This window comes from Caloenas nicobarica, chromosome 4, assembly GCF_036013445.1.
Source record: "Caloenas nicobarica isolate bCalNic1 chromosome 4, bCalNic1.hap1, whole genome shotgun sequence".
NCBI lineage: Eukaryota > Metazoa > Chordata > Aves > Columbiformes > Columbidae > Caloenas > Caloenas nicobarica.
Window position 1 is genome coordinate 7,761,995 of NC_088248.1, and position 21,379 is coordinate 7,783,373.

Consider the following 21,379-nt stretch of genomic DNA (forward strand, 5'->3'; position numbering starts at 1 on the left):
GCCTTGGCAAGAGCCTGTCAGCAGTGCTGTCTGCATTGCTTTTCCGTTTTGCCCACGTCTCTGAAAGCTGGGGAACAACACGTAGCACAGGGTAGATGTAGTTCAAGTTGTACACATTATATGCTAGACCTCACTGCAATCCCTTTGTAACAGTAACGTGAAAAGCGGCTGGAACACACTGTTTTGACGTTATCAGCAAGATCAAGCCTGCCCACTCTCATATGTAGAGCAGAGAAGGTCTCTTCTCTTAAATTAGCAGAGGGAGACTCTGCCTGAGACACAGGGCTTTCCAGCACCATGTCACTTGGTTTTTTAGACCTCTCCCACTTGCCCTCATAATGCTGTGGAGTAAATACCAGCAGCTATTTCTCCATAATGTAGAGATTATTAAAAAGTAGTATATATATACTTTTTTTCTTAAGGAAAACACACACAGACAAAAAACCGCAAACCAAAAAAACCTGAACAAAGTATATTGTTTTCTCCATCCTGCTCTGTTTGCTTTCGGAATATTTTAACTGATTTTTTTCTGCACTTGTTTAAGGACTTTGTCCTGGCAGGGTACCAGCAATCAGCAGCCTGGCTCCCTGTATGAGTCATGAAAAGGGGTAAATATTTCTAAGAGCTATTCAATGTTTCCAGCCTTTGTCCCACTATTTAACTATTTGATGAGTTATTGCACCTCTGAAAAACAACGTATTGCTAGGGCATCCGGAGAAGCAAACCCCTTATAGATAGTCAGTGGAAAATGATCTGCAGTGAAGATCTGTTTCAGTACAGAAAGGTACAGACAGATTAACGGTACCCGCCTGCACCTCTGCAGGGAGAGCCAGCTGCTTGGGATTTAGTCTCAAAGTGGAACAGAGTTGCCTGTGAGTTGACGTGATGATCGGTCCATCCGGCCCCGGAATCAATCAAGCGCAGGTTGTGCTAATTGGGTACAAATAGGCCAAGGGGAAGGCAGAAAAGAGCAAGATTATGTTACTTACTGAGCTTCATAGCAGCATCGCTTTCCAGACCCATTTGCATGCTTGCTGGGTCCTGAATAATTTTTGTTGAGGATCATTCCAGTGCTGAATGTACCAGTAGTGTTTGCAGTTCCAGATTTTTAAATGGCAAATTTATTCTATACACATCTTTCTGACACAAGCTAATTGGTATAACAGTGAGTGTTAGTATTTTACTTTTTTTTTTTGGCCATATATGTTTTTAAAAGTTTTAGCTCAAGCAGAATCTGTAACATCACAAACGATCTTAATGTGCCAAAGAGGAGAGCTTCTAAAAGCTTTCAAAAAGTTACCAGGTACTGGTTATCTCCAGGAGGGAGCAGCCAAACAAAGGTGATGCCAGGGGGAGCTTGTGACTGCTCAGTTTGAGTGTGGGCACTTTGAATACTCTGTCAAGCTGTTATCTGCACATACAAAAATAATCAGGATATTAGTTATTAAACATTCTGTCTTGGCATAAGCACATGAAAAACCTGCACCTTAGTTGATGTGACAGGAGCTGTGTCCACTTTTGTTCTCAAACTAAAGCAGCTTGAGCGTAACTATTCTAGCAGACTGTGATCTCTGAGGTTTGTGTACGGTATTTTCCTGAACACTACAGGTGATGTTTATATATTTATATGCATGCATATATATATCTCTATGCATATATTTATACATATGTGCGTATGGACACATATATACATATATATATACGGAGCCTCCAAGCTCCAAGTGTTGAACAAGCATCCAAAAGCACTGTATTTGTCTGCTGCAGCCAGGAGAAGGGAGAGGAGGACGCCCTGTGAACACTCTGTCTGGAAATTAGCAGAAACCATCAGAAGACAAGTTAGTAACCCTGGGAAGACAGAAAGGCTCTACTTGCAGGAACATGACTTCAATGTTCTGGTATTCCCATGTTTGTTTTCTTTTAATATTTATTTGGGTGCAGTTGTTACTACTTGCTGGAACATGAATGCTTTGTTACCTCCTTGTTTTGTTTTGTTAATTTTGTTTTTAAACATATCTTTGTGTCTGCTTATTGTAATTATACCACTAGGTGAAGCTGTGCAACATGAGGATATAAAAGGCCACTCCTGTTGCATTTTTTTCTACTTCTGTAGAGTCCTTGTTCCAAATGGGTAAGGATTAGCAGGTTTAGTAGGTCCACAATGCAGAATTAGATGTGAGTAATGGTGTGTAAGTATTTAATAAAAAGCTCCATTTAAAAAAATAATGAAAGGGAAAGCAGCAGGCATTAACATGCTTTGTGTTTGTTTCTTGGCAGGACAGCTGCAGCAGCAGCATCTAGAACCACCTTCCCTCCTCTACAAAAGGAGGAGAAAGGAGAAAGCTGGGAGGAAGAAAATGCCGAGAGTCACCGCAGCAAACGCGAGGGCTCTGCCTGGGTCAGGGCTGCCCCCGCATCGCTGGGCAGGTTAAGCTGTAAGTACAATACCTCAGCTGGGAAAGGGAGCAAAGCTATTTTCAATCCCCCCAAGAGTCTAAACCAGAGCTAGATAAGATTAAAAGACGTTTATGGAGATTACCGAGAGTTAAGAGTAGAGGTCAACCTCCCCCACTGCTCATTCTCTCTCTTAGCCCAGAGTGACTACATTTTTGAGGTGAAGGAAGGGGAAACAATGGTGAGGGTTTCGTTTGTCTGAAATATTTTGGGATTTAGAAAACCCAAACAATTTAAACAATGCTTTGAAGAGATTACGGCTGCTGACCAATGTTCTATTTTTTAAAAAAGTCCTTTGTTCAAGGAGACTCCTGCAAAAATATGTTGTCTTCGACCAGGATGCTTGAAAAGAAACCATTTTGCAATAATTTTTATGCTTCATCTTCTCTGAACAAAATGGATTTGCGGTAAAACAGACCTTCATGTTTCCTAGATTGCACTGTTGCTTGTGACACTGTGCCTAGGTGCATCTTTATTTCTCAGCAGTTCAGGTTCTTTCTCACCTTCAGTATTATAGAAAAGGGATATCGGTGATTTTCAGCTTTGTTTCTGTGGATCCCAGGGTGCCTGCGGACTTGCCTAAGCAATAGTTATGACTTCTGGTTAATAGAAAGATCGTCACAGCTTTTCCAGAGCAAGGAAAGGCTCTAAGGTTTGCAGCAAAGCTTCTTCCTTAATAACTTCTGTGGATGCCCACAGCCTGTGCCGCCTTTTTGGAAAAGATGACTCAACAGACTTGACTTTGGAGGGAAAATGACACGTTAAGAATAGGAAGAGCGAGGTGTATTTTTTTTTTTTTTTTTTAATTGCACACTGTAGGAAAGTGGGACATGTTGCAAAGGCCCTGATTTTTGTGTGTATGTGCAGACCGACTGGCATGACCTGCACTAGATGTCAAACTACAGTTTGGCGCAATGCGGCACACACTTTTTCCAATCCAGACCAGAACAATTTTGAGCATCAACACTAATAACTTTATAACTATCAGCACCAATGGTTGGATTAATATTTTAATAATTACACACTTTTTACATTATGAAAATAAATCATAAATAGTGTAAAAATAATTCTGAAGATCAATTTCTCACAAGCAAGAAACAAAACACGAAGTACAAATCTGAAGGAAAACAAAACAGTATTCAACTGAAAACCAAGGAGAAATTTTAATAACAAAAACAAAAGCATGCTGTTTGATGGAGTTCAATTAAGTCAGGACCAGAGGCCACAAGAAAGTGGTAATTAATAACAAATTAAAATGGGTGATTAAAACCTTCCAATTCTTTACACTACTCTTCAAAAGAGGTCTCGTGACATATTTACAGTGCTAAGATGCAAAATATTTCTAGTATTAATAATATGATACTCACCCATGTGTTTTTCCCCCAAGCAGCGTAATCCTTGCCAAATTACTTTTCTTTGTGTTTTTATCTCCTCTACTGCATTTATGAGACCATTTGCAATACAAAAATAATGGCACATATAGATGAACTTAAAAAAGTAAAAAATACAAATAAAAATATATAATATTTTCCAAATGAAAAAGTCAGATACATACATCTTAGTAATATTTTTAAAGTTGTGTGATATTTTCCCAAACATGTACAATAATATAAGAATATCCACATATATGTTAACAATATGTAAAACATTCTTCTACCAACCCAACTCTTCATAATACTTCAGAGAAGTGTGCAAGTACCAATGTTATCTGGGAAATTAATACAATTTCTTTTTCAAATAGAAACAAGTAAACCACTAACAGTCCCAGGTTAAGGCCCCCTGTTTTCCAAAGAAAATTCAGTTTTCAAGTAGTGTTGATAATTGGATGCATTTAAAAAAGAAATGAAACAAAACCAACACTCCAAATCTTTTTGTAAAATACACGCTCCACTGGTTTTGTGGAGTATCTTTTTCAAATTCTGTCAGAAACGATGGTGGCAGGCACTTGTTTCTAACTGCATTTAATGAATCCAACCACCATGTAAAACACTTCAATAACAGCGGGTGCAAGAAAACCTTCATTTGTACATTACAGCAACATTCAGATCCATAAAAGCAAGTTGCAGAAAGGAAAAAAAAAAATAACAACACGGTGTTAGTTTTAATTCTGGCCACTGAAATTGAATATTTTTTTTGCATTGGCTAAAAAATAAACTTTCTTTTGACCACTGCCTTTGCAGATATTAGTGTTTTGTGTGACTCTTTAGTGTGAAAATTTAGGTCTCCCATTAGATAAAAAACAGAGACGTAAAAATGTAATTTAAGATGGCTGAGCAGCAGAGATCAGGAAATTTGAAAGGAAAGGTCACCTGCTGCGTGCCTTGAACATCTTCACCACATTCCATAGTCTGGGAGCATCTCTGCAGTTGTTACTCACTGAAGCGGTCCTGGTTTAGGCAAAACCCCACCGCTGAAGGTGATATTCCCCACGTTACCTCCCAAAATACCTGGGTCCTTCCTTCTGCACGTCTCACAGTGCGTTGCAAGGGAAGGACACCTCGCTCTCCCCGTGTCATCGCTGGGGACACAGAGGCACAGCCAAGGGAAGACCCTTGCATGGCCGAGCCCAGGCTGACAGTCCTGGTTCTGCAGCAGTCGGTGGGACAACTCTGTCTAAACCCTGATGGGATCCAGGATCCGAACCACATCTCCTGATGTAGCTCCACCTTCCCACAGGGACCAAAGGCCTGATTGTCTCATTCGGGCTCGCATCGTCTCTCCTGCTGTGTAGTGGAGCAACTGATGCTCATTTGCACTCTTCCACGAGTGTAACGCTCAGTGAAGTCAATGCTAACTTTCCACATTGTACATCAATCTTAAGGATTACCCTTTTTTAAATGCTATACATTACACATGTGCCAATACACTGATTTGATCATCCTCAACTCATTCATAATACTTACACGGTAGACTAGAAGCATATACAAACAGCTGGATGAAGAATCATTCTGCCTTGCTACACTATCAGAACATGACAACAAAATCAGCAATAAATAAAAATATAAATCAAAAAAATACACTGTATCATTGTTCCATGAATTAACATTTCATGCTTTACCTCAGGAAAAAATAAAAAGGGGTCCAAAGCATTCAGAAGGAAAGATTCCCCACAGCTAATCTATGAATATGAAGACAAAGACCACTTATGTCAGACATATTCCATACAGTGCTCAAAAGATTTGCTGCTTCTGTAGCAGGACTTCTGCACAATGTGGTTGTAATACACCAGAGTAACAGATGACTATAGACTTTTTATGTAACAAATACTGAAATATCTCAAAGAAACAAGAATTAATAATTCCCAAAAAAGTTAGGGATATAGAAACTGTGTAGACTAACACCACCACACATTTCTACAACTGAAAAGACTGGTAGAGGAACTACTGTTCCAGTCACAAACTAAACAAAACAAATCATTTCTATTTGGAGGAATGCTACTAAAAGATATAAAAACACACAGGTGGTTCAAACTGTAGGTTTGCCATCAAAAGAAAAAAATATACTAGCACCAAAAATAGTTGCTTTTTAAACAAAACAAACATGTTGCAAGTCTTCACGGGGCACTTTTCTTGATGAAATAATACTAAACCCAATATTTTTTGTCTTGTACTGAATACTCAACTTCTCTAGATACTGTTTGGTTTCATTTCAAGTCAATCTTTGAGATGCATATATTTTACGCAAATATACATGTAAAATCTATGTATACAGTTTAGCAAATTAAATTGTTTGTCTACTATTCACCCATGGTCATTTAAATAGAATGAACCTTTCATGTTATTGAACAATACAGAAGTTTTAAAAAGATAAATTAGATTATTTGGAAAAAAAAGAGTATCCCTACCTGGTGGGAGTTAAAGAAAGAAACTACTTTACAAGACGGAAAAGAAAGTGAGTAAAGGTGCTTAAGTATTTCTTCAGCAGGGTTTCAGTGTCACAGAGTTAAAGGAGAATTGAGTTTTGACTACTGCTTAACAGCAGTGTCTATAATAATTTCCTGAATGAAGAAACTATGAAACAAGGTTCTGCTAGATGTATTGAGGCATATAGAAATGGATGCTATGAGGACAGTTTAAAAATACAGATATAAGAATTTAAAAACATATCAAAGTGCTAATGATAGCATTCATATAATAGCTCCATATCTTGTTGCTGTTTCTTAAAATGAGTTGTGTTTCTGGACTCTCTCAATATGGGATTGCTAAAACATCCAGCCAAATGATAAACATCCTACTTGATTTTGCACTTGATTTCTCTGAGGGACATTTAAAAAATATTTTATCTTACTGTATGATTGCCAGTATTTGATATTTTATAAAAAAGTTGCAGCTACTAGTCTTCACATCAATAACATACCTAGCCAAATGGCGCCAAGTCAGGACACAGGCATAAGAGATTCTTTTCTGTGAAGAGGGCAGCTTGTTCCTCAGTCTGTTGCTTTTACATATAGTGCTTCTCAAACAAGCAGAATAAAATTGGCAAGTCAGGGAGGGCTTACATGGTGCTACTCTTGTCCCCTTTCTGGAAAGCCTTGCATTTGTGTTACTGCTGTAGCACTTTATATTAAGTCTATGCCATGTGAAGGCTTTACTATTGCAATTGTGATTATTCAAATAGGTTGATACTTGTATCTCCGAAAATTTAAGCGAAGAAAAACATTTTTCCCCATAGGTGTGAACATTTGTTTATTTCTTACTGTTGGAAAGATGGAATTGAGCAGTAAATATATATCTATTCAGTATAGTGAATTCATCTATAGTGTTGGAATTTTGGTTTTATTAGTAAGGTACTACTAGATGGAGGACAGCAAATTAAGTTTCAGTTTTTAAAAACTGTGGAAGATTTCTCCCTCATGAAAAGCTGGTTTTGTCTCCGATATACCAAAATGGCAATAAAGATGTAGCAAGGTGAAAGATTGCATTATAGTGGCATTTTCATTGATCTGAGATTGTGAAGCAACATGAAAAGTGCAACCACAGCAGGTCACAGGATTTAGAAATGACTGAGCAAGGAAAAATGTGCATTCAAGGAGGGCAAGGTGCCCCCACATAGATGGAGACAGGCTGTCTTCCTCAACTTTCGTTTTGGTCTACATATGAAAGACATGTCTCAGAAAAGTAACTAAAGAAGCTTGTGATCATTCTGCTATACACTAGGAACAGAAGTGATATAAAAAGAATTTCCATCTGCCAAATATGGCACCATTTCTCATAATCTAGTCTCTCAAACTAACTACAGTGCACCATATGAAGACTCAAATCTAGAAAAAAATACCTCGTGGCAAAAAATACAAATGTGCACAAATTAAGCATCTCTAGCAATAAAAAAAGAGCAGAGAAGCCAATGTTTCTCTAGAAAGCCAGTCATCTGAACAGAAGTGGAGAAATAACACCTTTAACAGCGTGGCATGATGACAAGTGTGCAGTGGTAATCACACAGACTTGATTCTCTCCAATGTTTTTTGAGTAATATTATCCACTAAAGTCACTGTAACAGCCAAAAAATAACAAGATGAATAAATCAGCCTGTGAAACACAAAAATAAATTATTTCCTCTTTTAGACTTAAAGGCTTCAAAGACTCTGAAATAAAAACTGTTAATACTGAAACAAGATGAACATGTGGCTTGAAGTATTTTCTTCAATGCCATCACCACAAATGTGGAACAGATTATTGAAATGCATCCTTTATGGCAACTGTTATGGGAAAAGGAAACAAAATTAACCATAGCTTCCAAAATTCTGCAGAGAAGTTCAGCTAGTTTTCTGTAGTTTAAGGTGAATCACCTGAAAACCACACCATGGTACATACATCTCTGGTCAGTTCCATTATCCTCCTCCTCCAGAGGATGTTCCAGTTCATCCCGCCTCAAGGATGCTTTTTCCTCCAGCAGTCCCAGAATACAACAGGCAGAGCACAGACTCTGTCCATCCTTGAGTAAGGTTGAGAAGCTTCTGGTCTCAGGTGGTGTCTGCCATCAAATGATCCCTGCAGCACCTCTGTGACCTTTTCGAACAACGCACAGAGAAGTCTGGTTTCTTCTTCAAACTTCTTTCCTTCTTGATTAAGGACTCGACAGGGCCTGTCGCGAATGTCTTCACGACTGTGAGCAGTGCAAGGCAAACCGATGCTGGTTCACAGGCGGGACCCTCTTTGATCAAAGGGGCCAGGTGACCCACAGGACTAGAAGCCATCCACCTGCAGCTGGAACTCTATTCCCCAAAAATTCAAGGCCTCTTTCTATCCTCCTCTGGTTTATCTCTTTTTAGCAATAAGCCATGGTGTGACTCCCTTGAGATGACAAAAGGAAATGATTCAGAAGCTGGAATCAAAGGTCATTGTGAGCAGCCATTTAGCACGTGACGCGATCACACAACGAGCAGGTTTGGCACACAAACTCATGCTTTTAGTTCATACAAGCTGATATGGTGGCGTGAATCAGTGTAGTGTTTAAGATGGACATGGAAGCGAAGTCAGTAAACTCCAACGGCAGCTGGTACAGTACATTTCATAGCATTTTGCTCTTATTTGGTCACAGTTTCTTGTAAACTAGTTCATGGCACTCATTGTCCATGCAGGTCCACAAGCCAAAATATAAGAATTTACAGAAATAATCAGATTTCTATTATTGATCATTGTATTGAGATCTCTCTCTCATTAGAGAGAGAATCTATGCAGGTTTACCCTGCAGTTATATATCATCTAACTGCAGATGTAAGTGAAAAAAAAAAAAAAAAAGATGTACACATGGACTATTGCAAACAAGTAGAAACAACTACATGTAAACATATCTCAGACTCGTAAAATCAAATTTTCAGTTTTCAACTATAAATACAAAAAGTGGAGCATTATATACACAACTTCATGCTTGTAATGTTAGATTCATCACTGCAGAGACAAAAAAAGATACAGATTAATCAAATTAGTAAATCAATATTTCAGATTTCTGTTCCAAATGCATAGATAGGGCAGAGTTGCAAATATGGGTAGTTATTTCCTCAGCACCAGCTATTCTTCAGAGATAAGTGCACCCAGGATTTCACTTATGCTTTGTGTTTTCTAATGTATTATATACCAGTATTCCTCCACCGACATTATTCTGAATACTATGTTTTTAAAATTAGCCCCACCTAGGTTAAATCTTTACTAAAATAACGTTGCCTGTTAACATTAGCATACAACATAACAACCAGGAGAATGTATTGAAGAATAGAAAGGTCAGGCAAAGACAAGGGCAGGATGCACTGTGCTTCTACGTACCCCAGAAAAGTAATAACATAATAGATGAATATAAATATTTGATAAAAATACCATATCCATGAGCTTTTGTAAAAAATGGGAAGGCATAATCACATGCAGAAGCCAAAGGATGTGTTAATCCTCATATGAAAGGGAAAAGTCTTGGGCTTTCCAGAAATCCAATGCCAACTCCTTTTACAGTACCGCCTCAATGAGTTATTCCTTCTATGTATATTACAACCTCCTCATACCAATTGCTGTCATTGAGAGGTCTTATTTTGCCCTGCTACATACATCTAGATGTCTAAAGAGGCTCTGAAGTATATCCTGATACTGTTCAGCATGACTGTGACAGGGTTTTGTGTGTGCCAAGGATGTACTGCCCCTGAAAAGAAAAAGCTCTGCCCATCCTACCTTTTGCCAACAGCCAGGCATTGGTAATCCATCAGGACCCTGTTTCAAGGGGAGGTTTAAAAAAAAAAAAAAAAAAAAAAAGCATAGTTAAGATGACAGGACAAATATTCCATCTAGATCTGTTAGAACAGCTGAAGCAGCTCTGATTTTTTATCTAATAAGTAGCTACCAATTCCTAACTTATTTTCTCTCCTGTTCTCAAGGTGAAGGAAAAGCCAAAGGAGAGAAAGTTTACACTGTAAAAACATATGCTCACCTCTCTACCACAAAGATTTGTGGTTTTCCTAAATCATTAAACATCTTCCTCAGTTTCTTATTGCTGTTAGAGCTCAGGCTGCTTATTATTTTAAATATAATCTGTTATGCACAACAATCTGTAGCTGAATGTACAAGATCAATGAGCAAAAAAATATTATCACTTTTATCTGGAGAGTATTGTGTTTCGTGGTGCCCTAGTACACAGCTAAACCAGTGATAAGATAGCAAGACTCAAATTTGGGTAGGATCTTTCTGTTCACTTTCATTCTTAGCTTTTGAATGAAGCAGCAAAATCTTAAGGCCTGAAGGTACCTCAAGTGAGACATGGGAAGAAAACATCAATGGTGGGAGCAGGGCAGGACAGCAGCACTGACTATTTCATCGCTTGGACAATCTGGCCGTCTAATTTCTTACGTGAGACTCAATTTCTTTCCTGTCACCACTCTACTTTCACATATCTCCGTGCATCCAGTAAGATCAGAGCCAATTTTTGACCACAGTTATACTGGTTTTCATGGAACTAATTCCAACTTACATGGCCATACAAGGCTTGTCCAGAGAGTTATATGCTCAGAATTAGGAGCACATATCATGTTACTAGACTACACATGAACAGAAAAAAAGATCAGGCCTTGACATTTTTTAGAATATAGAATAAAAACACTTCTTATGTGATTTTACACGTGAAGACAGTGGTTTATGAGAATTTTTGAATGTGCTTGCATGAAATCTGATGGCAATGGCTTGGTGCCTAAAGCCAGAAACAGTCCTGTTTGCTTGGCAGCTTATTCTGGTATTTACCTATGAACAGAATATTTGTCATCCATCAACAACTGTTAGTGAATCTCCAGATAGAAACGATAATACAGAGAAACATTTTAAGTTACAAAAGCATGCTTGATTATCCCCAACAAAATAAGAGATATGGTTACCATTAATTGGAAGCAAACAAAATGGACTATGGAATAATCTTAATGGACTATGCATTTAAGATTAAAATCCACTGACTTCTAATTTGAAGTGCTATAGTTGAAATAAAATCTACTTAATTTAACATTCATCTTAGAGAACCGTGCTTAACCACCAAACAATATCAGAACATGCAGATCAAATTTTACTGTGAATAATTAAAAAGAATATATTCCTTGTATCTTTAGGAAATGTATGTCTTTTTATTTTTTTTTTTAAATGGAAAAGAATTTAAACTTAGCTTGCCATTAAATAAAAATCACTGTTGCCAGATTGGTACACAGGAGAGGGTCAACAAATAGCATTTTAGTATAGGTGGGAACTTGAATTCATGCTAACATAGGGTGGGGAGCGTTGTGTGTATTCCAGGAAGGTAAGTTCCAAGGGTAGGACCATTAAATTGAAGACATTAAATAACAAAGACAGTGAGGATTTGGGCTGCAGACCGTTATCTTCTTACAAACCTCAGGTAAGCTTTTAGTTTCCAAATCTATTTGAATACTATTTGATGAACAGGCCAGACACCAAAAATATCACTTGTTTAAAGGTCTGGAAGACCAGGCTCCAGCTTGGCTTACTGGAAACCTGTGACTTGATTTTTAGAAATAATATTTACACCATTCTGTACATGACTTCTTATTTTGACTAAATCCTGAAAACATGCACCCAAGACTGCATGGATTTGGAAGTAAAGTCCAGGGTGCAGAGTAGCTCTGGGACAGGCTTGGGCAAAGAACTGAGCCAATGCAGACAAAAGTCATCAGACTTGATTAGAAGTGGACATTGTTCTGGATTTCTACAAAGGCTTGGGTTTAGGGTGAGTGAGGCGATAGGTATTTTGTGAGGAAAATAACAAACAAATGGTTCTCAGGGAAAATGTAGGAAGGACACAAACTTATAAATTGCCATGTGATGTGGGAGCAGACTGCTGAGAGTTAGGTTTGAGGTGTCAACAAAAATGTGTGTTCTCTCATTGAGGTTATGAGCACTGAAGCAGCTGGTTTGTTCATGCACATGCAAGTGTTACGTGAATAATGTAAAGTCAGCTCGGAAAAACATTACATTGAGAATGGCTGACTACAAACAAAGGAACCGCATGCAGGGTTGGTAGGAAAGAGAAATACTGTACCAATTGGCAAGGGGCATCCAGCCCATCCAGGCCAGGCTGGCCTGGCTCCCCTTTTTCCCCCTTAATTCCACGGAATCCCTGTTTGTAAAGATTAACTTGCAATGTTACTGTCAAGGAAATGCCTTCTGTATTGACTTAGCTGGCGTGAACAAATAACAATAGAGAGGCAAGAGGACCAAGCTGAGCGCCGTGGTGGGATTTCAACCTGCGGGGCACCGACTCTGGCACATCCCAATTTGGTTCCTTTTTAACATGTTTGGCAGAAAATAATGAAAAAAACCCACCAACAAACTCCACAAATTAAGCCTGAAGGTCTAAAATTTGGTGCTTTAAACCAAATTAGGAGTTTGGCAAAGCCTTCTCCAGAACTTTCCAGAACATTAACAAAGGGCAGCAGGTAACACAGTAGCTGGTGCTTGTTCCTCTCCCCTCATTTCTTATTCCATCAGTCTACAGCAGGACGATCGATCATCTAATACACAAGTGAGACGTACCAATGGGCAAGGTGCATCTAATCCAGGAGCACCCTGTTCTCCTTTCTCCCCTTTAGGCCCCTTTTTGCCTTTCTTTCCCTTTTCCCCCTGTGGATACAATGGTTTGGATAAAACAAGTTTGATTCTTTTGGAAAAAAAAAAATAAAGAAAGATTGGTTTAAAAGTTTGAGTTTTTCTTTTTAAGCCAATGGAGAGCTGAAAGGACACTTACCACTGTGTTCTGGTTTGGATGGTGCATTATGTGGAAAAATAAATTACATGATCACAAGCAAGAACTGCAATCAGTCGGTATTAGTTTGTGTCGGTATTTCATATCAGTATTATGAATGTTTTGAATCCTAGAACAGGGCTTGAAATCATTCATTTCTTGAGACAGAGGCAAATCTGCAAATCCCCCCAATCCACAGCCCAAACCAGGAGGTTGCTCTAACTGATCGTACTGAAGTGCACACACACACTAAGCTGCATTTGTCAGCTTCTCTAGAAGATTTATCACTAGTCAGGTGTAACTTTGCGAGAGCAGAGTACATCATCATACTTTCTCTAAAACAGACCTGTGGCACGAATGCCTCGCAGGGACGGCTGGTCTCTGGCTAAATTCTATCAGGTTCCATGGTGTCACATCAAGGCTGAACTTGGCCCAGTGCATCCTTTGCTGAGCTGACCCTTTGTACCCTGGTAAATTTGGGACAAATCCTTTTCTCAGTTGTGTCCACAGGAACCCACGGACATCACTGAGGGTGCACTCCTGTCGCTCCAAATACAACGCAACCATTTCAAACCCTGTTACAGGAATCAAAACATCTGAACTGCTTGATGGACAGGTACTATGACACTTTCAATCATTTCATAATATCTCAGCATGATAACCTAATCAGAAGTGATAATTAGATTATTTAAATATACCAACATTTAAATGTTCTCTTTACTGCAGGAAATGTTTCATCTCCTCATTTTTCTGAAATTTAGTTATTTGATTCACACTGATTTTTCTTTTCAAATGAAAAACTTCCAGAGCTTTAATTACTCATGGAAATGAGTTGACTCCCCTCAACGAAGCTACCTGCAAAGATGACCTCACCTTCAAGCAGTATATGATGTTTGGAGAGTTGATTTTATAATTGATTTCACACCAGCTGATCACAATGGTAAATGAGTTTCAGGTTTGCTCTCAATTTCACAAAAATCAAAAAAGGTTCTGTTAAAAAAAATGAAACAAATTGGACTAGGATTGTAAAAAATGGGATAGGAAGGATGAGTAAATCAGGAATATCACAAAGAAATGGGAAAAATAGTCATAGGAAAATTAGTATGACATTGGAGAACCAGCAAGGAAGGTTGTGGCTGTTGGGAGGATTTAATTTGTGAGGAAAAGGGTAAAAAAGACAAGGAATTTTTAGGAATGAAGGTAGAAGGAGAAGGAAGGAATGCCCCTTTGGAAAGACAGACGGATTTTGGTGAAGCATAGTAAATAGACATTAAACTAGTTTCACAGCAGCACAGAAAAACTTGATCCATTAACAAGATAGAAAAACTATTTTTACACAATTTAAAAAATAATTAGCTATATAAAAAATGAAGGAAAACACATTATTCATTTAAAATCACAACATACTTGACACATTCAAATGAAAAATCTTTTTCCATGAACAAAACATTCTGCATTCATGACACAATAGCAGCGAAGTTTCTGGTCTATCTTTTCTGTGTGCCAAAAAGTTGCAGAATACTATTTAGGAAAACAGTAACCAAATTATTCTTTACCAAATTATGAGACTGTGATGTAAAAACATCCCCACGAGAACTGTAAGTTGGCTAAATTTTCAACTGAAACCTACAAACATGGCAGTGTAGCACAGAAGCCCAACAGTTTCAGGGTCAAATCTCATGTTATTTGTGCTTAATTTAACACAAATATATTTCCCGTGAGTGTATGCAAGCATAGACCATGGACATACTCCAAAAATTATTCTGAAAATGGACAATACAGTTTTGTTTCTGACTCTTTTTTATATCTTTAGGACTCATATTTCTTTAACTTGTGTTACAAGTCAGAGATAATTGTTTAAACTTGAAGTTTTGCATGGCAAATCTACAATCTTATTCAAACCAATGAAGCAGTCATCTTCCTGAGTACTTTACTACTTTTTCCATAATCTGAGTTCTTGTCTTTTAATCTTCACTCCCTTACCCTGAACTATTGGGATCCACAGGTATGGAGAATCAATATCTGATGAAGATTAAAAATAAAAATAAAAAAAATTCCTTACTCAGTACCTAGAGATATACAAATTTGTGGAACTTTTGTAACACCATTATGGTTGAAACAATCTCTAATCCTGACATGCACAGAGTGCCATGGGAAAAGGTTGATGCCTTTCCAGCCACTGTTGTGATGCATCATACGCTTCTGTCAATATTTATAACAGGAGACACAACTGCACATTTGGGATCAGAGCCCCCTTCCCTCCCTGTCCCCACAACACAATCTCTGCCTTTTGTTAAAGGTTATTCCTTTTTAAAAGGATTTTTTTTCTATTCATACAACCTGAAAATACAAACTCAGTTGTACAAACCTTTTTCGTGCTGAGTGCTCCTGGACTATAATTTTATATGAGTAATTACAGCTAGAACACTTTAAAAAGTTATTTTTACAGCCAAGTTAAGCAGACATTATAATGCAAACACTGACTTGCTTTCACTGTAGCAGAACTACTGACAAGCTAAAATAAAAATCTTCAGTCTAGGACTCATCTCAAACTGAAGAAGTAAAGATTTATTCCCTGGCTATCATAGCATGTCTGTGGAAAAAACATGTGCCACTAGTTTTCAATGGAATGTTAGTTATGAAATATATTTTTGCAATGCATTGTGAATTAAGTTTCTCAACTGGAAACTTGCTAATCTCAACTTTTACCATGTCAGTCTAACAGCCAATACTGTAAGGAATATTTTAAAAAATAAGAAATCATGAGCTAGATATTCAACTTGTAAAGTGGGTCATCTCTGTTGAAATGGGTGCTGTTAAACCAATTTGGTCATAGATAATTAGTAATTTACATAAGGAAAGACACCACCACTGAGAAAATTTGTTATAATGAAAACTTCTATTAATTGCATTACTTTATGTCTTTCAAAAGTCAGTCTTCCCTTTGGAAAAGGAGCCATTGATGCAACTAATGTGGTTTTGGTGAAACCAGTTTACTTGCAAGATACAAGTATTCCCTTATTTCTAGAAAAAATGTGTCAAAACTGCACAACAAAAGTCATTTCCACAGAGGTCTCAGCTATATCTTCCCTGATTTTTCACAGAGAAAGACCTTCTTTCGCCTTCTAATTTTCTTTGAATATTCTGAGAATTTTTAAGCAGAGATTCCATCTCCACTCTACAGACTTCCTGGCGATCCTCTTAATCTGAAAGCCCATAAGATAACATCTGAAAGATCTGTCAGATTAAGTACTTTGTCCCATGCATTCTCCTCAAGAAACAGGCTTCGTCTTTTCCTGAAGGTTTAGGGAGATGGAGGACTAGACTTCCTAGGAGATGTGTCCTGCAGCCCAAGAGAACAAGGCTGCACAGGCAGCCTGAATCTCAACTGAACTCCAAAAAGGGCCTGACCATGCTTTGTGGCCACACACAATTCCCACACACAATTCCTTTGCCCTCCTGCAAGTGGAAGTCCTGCGTTTGACTATTTAGTCAGTCCCTGGGAATAAAGAGCTAATACCCAAAAGCATGATGTGAGTGCTAATTCAGCAGTTTTAGCAACCGGGCTCTGTGGTGGTTAGAAATAGGGAAGATATGCCCAGGAGCTTTCTCTGCATGCTTTTAGTCCTAAATTGATTTTTACTAAACATATTTCTAAGTCACTGTGTCTGGTCAGTGAAAATGAAGTTAGGCTGTTTCTGCTAACTTCACTGTCTAGTTGGTTTACCAGACTGGTAGAGTATATGGTTTAATTTCAATCCACAAGTATCATGAACTACTTAATTGTAAATACGACATCACCAAAAATAAAATTATAAACAGTTCCTGTCCTTATCCTTTTAGTTTTGGACAGGTAGTGCATACAGGCATGGTACACTAGGATCAACAGTTATACTGCAGATACTTCCAAGGAACAGAGATAGGGTCTTCAGTATAAAACTTCTACCGCAATGGCACATTTCAGTGAAGTCTGCATTAAAAATTTGAGACTGACAAGGATTTTCAACAAGCGTAGGATGGATTGGAGAAAATGAGCCTAAAAACAAGCTGTGCTTTGGGACATGCTGATATTACTAGTTCTGTGCATAAATTGTCATGGGTTTTCATGGTTTTGTTTAGCATATGTCTGTGACCTGCCTTTTGACACACAGTAAAAATAAAGTTTAAATGGGACAATTTATAGCACAAAGGCAGCAGAACTGACTAGGCTGAGGAATCAAGCAACAGTTAACACTGTGGTCACCTTTTCTCCCTTTTCTCCTATATCACCCTTTTCTCCTCGAGGACCAGGGAAACCCTATAAAAACAAAATGGACAAAGATAGGTCGACTTTTATTCACATGCAGGTTAAACTTTCAAATACTCTTGGAAAACATAAAAAAATTATTTCACTACATGCTTTGTATGTATATGCCTGTTATGTGTGCACACATGCATGCACACAAGAGCATGTGAGACATGTAAGTCATTGTGTTTTGTAAAGTCATTTTGCCAGCAATGGAAAGAAATTATATCACTCAAAATGGTAATAGCCCATGCTATGTAGCCTAAGTACATTCTGGAAAAGACTCCTCCAAGTTAGGGATTTCAGTGTAGGACTAGAGGAAAAGTCTTTCAGTAAGTCTTTTCAGCATGCCGAAGAAAGAGTCTATATTTTGAAATTTATCACTTAGAGGTTATGCAATTATTTTCTTTAATTAGGATGAATTTACTTAATCAAATGTTAGTGACTCCTTGTTCTTCTACAACTGAGTCACAAGTCTGAGTATTTTCTTACCAAGCACAGTTTTTCGGCCTATTGACTTCCAAAGGACCAACTACCTGCATTACTAAGTACTGTATCTGGTAGGGTCTGTCGATAAGGGATGTATATTGCATAATCTTTGTCCTTTTTATCATAAAGAGCAAATGCAGCATTTAGCACACTCTCTGTATGTACTGCATGCACGCTAAATGGAGACAAGTGTTACACTCAGTAGGGTATTTCTTGAAAGACGCTTACCGACCAATAAGAGTGTCTTAGTCATATGTATTACTTACATCAAGGCCAGGCTCGCCATCTTTGCCCTGCCAAAGAACCATATAAACTACATTAGCGTCCCTAAGCTGTGATACCAACAGCCACCTTGATACGCTCCCTCTCTGCAGGGGTGCCCCGTGTTGCTGAGGCGGCACACGCGGCATTGCAGCTAGTGAAGGGCATTGCTGTCAGTGTTTAACATTTCCAGGAACTGATAACTTGACTGTAAAATTTTGCTGGATTGTAAAATTTTGTTTGTACACAGATTTCAGGAGCAAGCTAAAAATACAGAAAAGCCTATCATTTTTCTTTTTGAGTTCACAGGAAGGGGAAACAGAAAATGGATTTTTTTTTGTTTAACTCACAAAAGTAACCCTCAGATAAAGTTGCACTGCAAGCTAATTTAACACTCCACGGAGCCTGAAAACTGTCTCTAGTCATTGACTTCTGATCCAATTAAATGGTTACAGTTAAGTCACCAGTCTGTATTCTAGCTTAAATTCATTAATCAAACAGATTAGCCTGGAGAGGGTATGGAAACATTGCAAGTCTCTTCCAGAGGCTGGCCGTGCCTGGCCAAGCACATTTACATGGCTTTTCTTGCATCAAAGTACAGAACAGATGTGCACACGTACACTCCTGGCCCAGTCATCAGCAGAGTAAACAGAGTAAGCCAAGAGGTTTTATTGAGGCTAGCGTCATTAGGTCAAAGGAAGTTCTCACTCCTATTTTAGAAATGGATAATATTGTTTAAGTGGTTGATTTTAAGCATACCATCTCCACCTACTAACGATCAACAATGAACTTCTCAAATCACTTCTGAGCACGTGGCATAGAAATGAAACCAAAACTGATCTCTGAAGTGCCAAACAAAGCAAAAACATAATTGTGAAGTAGCCTCGCAGTGGGGAAATCCAAGTAGCTTCTTGATATTAAGAAAATCACAGCTTTCCGTAGTTCATCCTGAACTCCTGCCGCTCTCGCACAGTCCCCAGGCAGCCGATGGCCACAAGCTAAGGACACAGGAGCACTTGCATTCTGGATTTCCTCTCTCTTGCTGGCTCATAGCAGGTCTGTTTCTTTACTTTTGCACAACCATATGCATGGGTTGGAATCTAAGCCTGCAACAGAGACCAGTGACCTTGCACTGTCAGGGGTTATTATCTGCCTTTGCGTTTTCCAACTAATTGTATTGCTAGGTAAAAAGCAGTCATAAAGCACACAAAGTTTAATCAAGGAGTGATGAAAAGCACAACGTGTACAAACTATGTGCAACTTACGGGCAAGCCATATGGTCCTCTGGGTCCAGGGTCACCTACGGTTCCTTTTTCACCCTAAGAAAAGATTACAGAAAAAGCAAACAAAAACATTGTCTAGCTTAGATAGAAATGATGTCTACCAAGTGCTTTAGGTTAAAGTTTATTCATTCCTAAATCTTTTGAGTGAAAAATATCCAAGCTCATTTATTTTAATTAAATGATTAAGGAGGTGAAGAGGAGGTATATATTACTTTCTAGGCAAAATAACTCTTCAGACATATGATACTACATTTGGTTTTAAATTCATTAGTAACTGAAAGTATTTTTCAAACTGAACTTGCACAAATTTCAATTTTAAGCTTTTAACAGCTGCAACATCACACTCAATAAAAATCCAATGTTGGAATGAAAACTGAGGATATACAACATCAAGCTCCAGCGCAGCATCTGGGATGCAACAGTGATAAGCAAGAATAATGTGTCAATTAAAGCTTGCATTTAAGCAGGCAATGCTATTAACAGTGACATTGGAAAGATTATCCCATGCACTGTGTCGTGTTGCTAACTGCTCTATTGGGTTCTAGATTAGTGATGTAAATACCCTGGTTTATTAAATCGAAAATGTCTTATGTGCAAGATAAACAAGTACAGAGATTACTCTAGAAGTCTGATCTTATTCTGCACTAAAATCCATGGAAAAATTACCAGATTCCAGAGGGATACTACCAAACTCATTTAGCAAGCTTAATAAAGAGTAAACTTTTCCAAATGAAATGAAATTTTGAGACGACAAATTTCAGGCTGACAGTAGTAATTATCTTTGCTCTCCAATCATTCGTCATCAAGGTTAATATGGAGTTAAACTTCCCGAGTCAGTCAGTGTTAACCCATGCAAGCGAGCACAGCCTGTGTGAGCATGCAAGGGAGGCTGGTAAGCAGGTGCAGGCAGCAGGTTTTGGTGCAGGTTGTGCTGCTCTTTCTTCTGAATAAAATCCAGCAGACAAGCCGTACTCTCTTGAGAGCACTAAACTGTGCAAAGAACTGCTCAAAGTGTTGATCAGATGAAAAAAAAAAGTCCTGACCACCTCCAGTTTTCAAAGCTCCTACTCTGGATTTGTTACATAGGGTTATTTGGATCCCTTCTTCATCTCCTTTTCTTAACAGAACCTAATGCAACGCTTTGTTCAAGGCTCCTGGCATGCAGACGTGCTGTGCTTCATCCCAACAATTGCTGCTCTTACGCTCTTGAGATAATTCTGTGTGTAGAATTATCTGCTAAAAATTTGGGTTATTTACTGCTCATTATTAATTCATTGCTCTATTACTAAAAGCACAAGACAGAGATGTAAATGCGTGCCTGATTAATAGTGGTGATTATCGGCACAGCCAAGTCCCTTAGCACAGCTCTGAAAGTGGGCTGCTAAATCTCAATTTTTTTGAACAGATAATACAAAAAAGCAGGCACCAGAATAAACTGAGTCTGAACCTATTGTTGAACAATCACAGCAGCAAGGAGCTTGTCAGGGTAAGTGACATTTGATCTATTTTGGATACTTCATATTTTTACACAGGTGGACGCTGTCTATACTCCCTTTAGTCTAGTGGTGATTAGATGTGTAATGTCTGATCTTTCTGGATTCTGTTAATCTCCAGCCATTTCTGTGCAGCACTGAGGCTGGATGCCCTTGCAGAACAATAGAAGGTATTGGGAAGTAAAAGCTGGTTTTCAAAACAGTAAATCCCTCGCAGCCTTAAAACTTTCTGCTAATAAGAAACTAATGTGCTGACCTATGTATGTAACAGCTACAAAACTGTTTGATCAGTACTTGAAATATGCCAAGACTAGTTACGTATCTTTTTTTTTAAATCTTCAACAGCATGATGTTGCTAAACATATGGTAGACATAAAGATATTGAATGTTTCAGCATAGGAAATAAT

The 21,379-nt window shown here is 38.2% G+C and overlaps 1 protein-coding gene across 1 annotated transcript in view; it reads right to left on the bottom strand.

The window, feature by feature from the left end:
- Positions 1 to 3,534: 3,534 nt before the first annotated feature.
- COL25A1 (collagen type XXV alpha 1 chain) overlaps positions 3,535 to 21,379 on the bottom strand; it is a 313,540-nt gene continuing 295,695 nt past the window's right edge. The window contains exons 36-41 of the mRNA XM_065633974.1: positions 19,462 to 19,515; positions 18,202 to 18,228; positions 17,405 to 17,458; positions 12,954 to 13,040; positions 10,104 to 10,142; positions 3,535 to 8,741 (exon numbers count right to left, since the gene is read on the bottom strand). Of these exons, the coding sequence (XP_065490046.1) occupies positions 8,706 to 8,741; positions 10,104 to 10,142; positions 12,954 to 13,040; positions 17,405 to 17,458; positions 18,202 to 18,228; positions 19,462 to 19,515 (297 nt within the window). The 3' untranslated portion in view covers positions 3,535 to 8,705. The remainder of the gene's footprint in view (positions 8,742 to 10,103; positions 10,143 to 12,953; positions 13,041 to 17,404; positions 17,459 to 18,201; positions 18,229 to 19,461; positions 19,516 to 21,379) is intronic.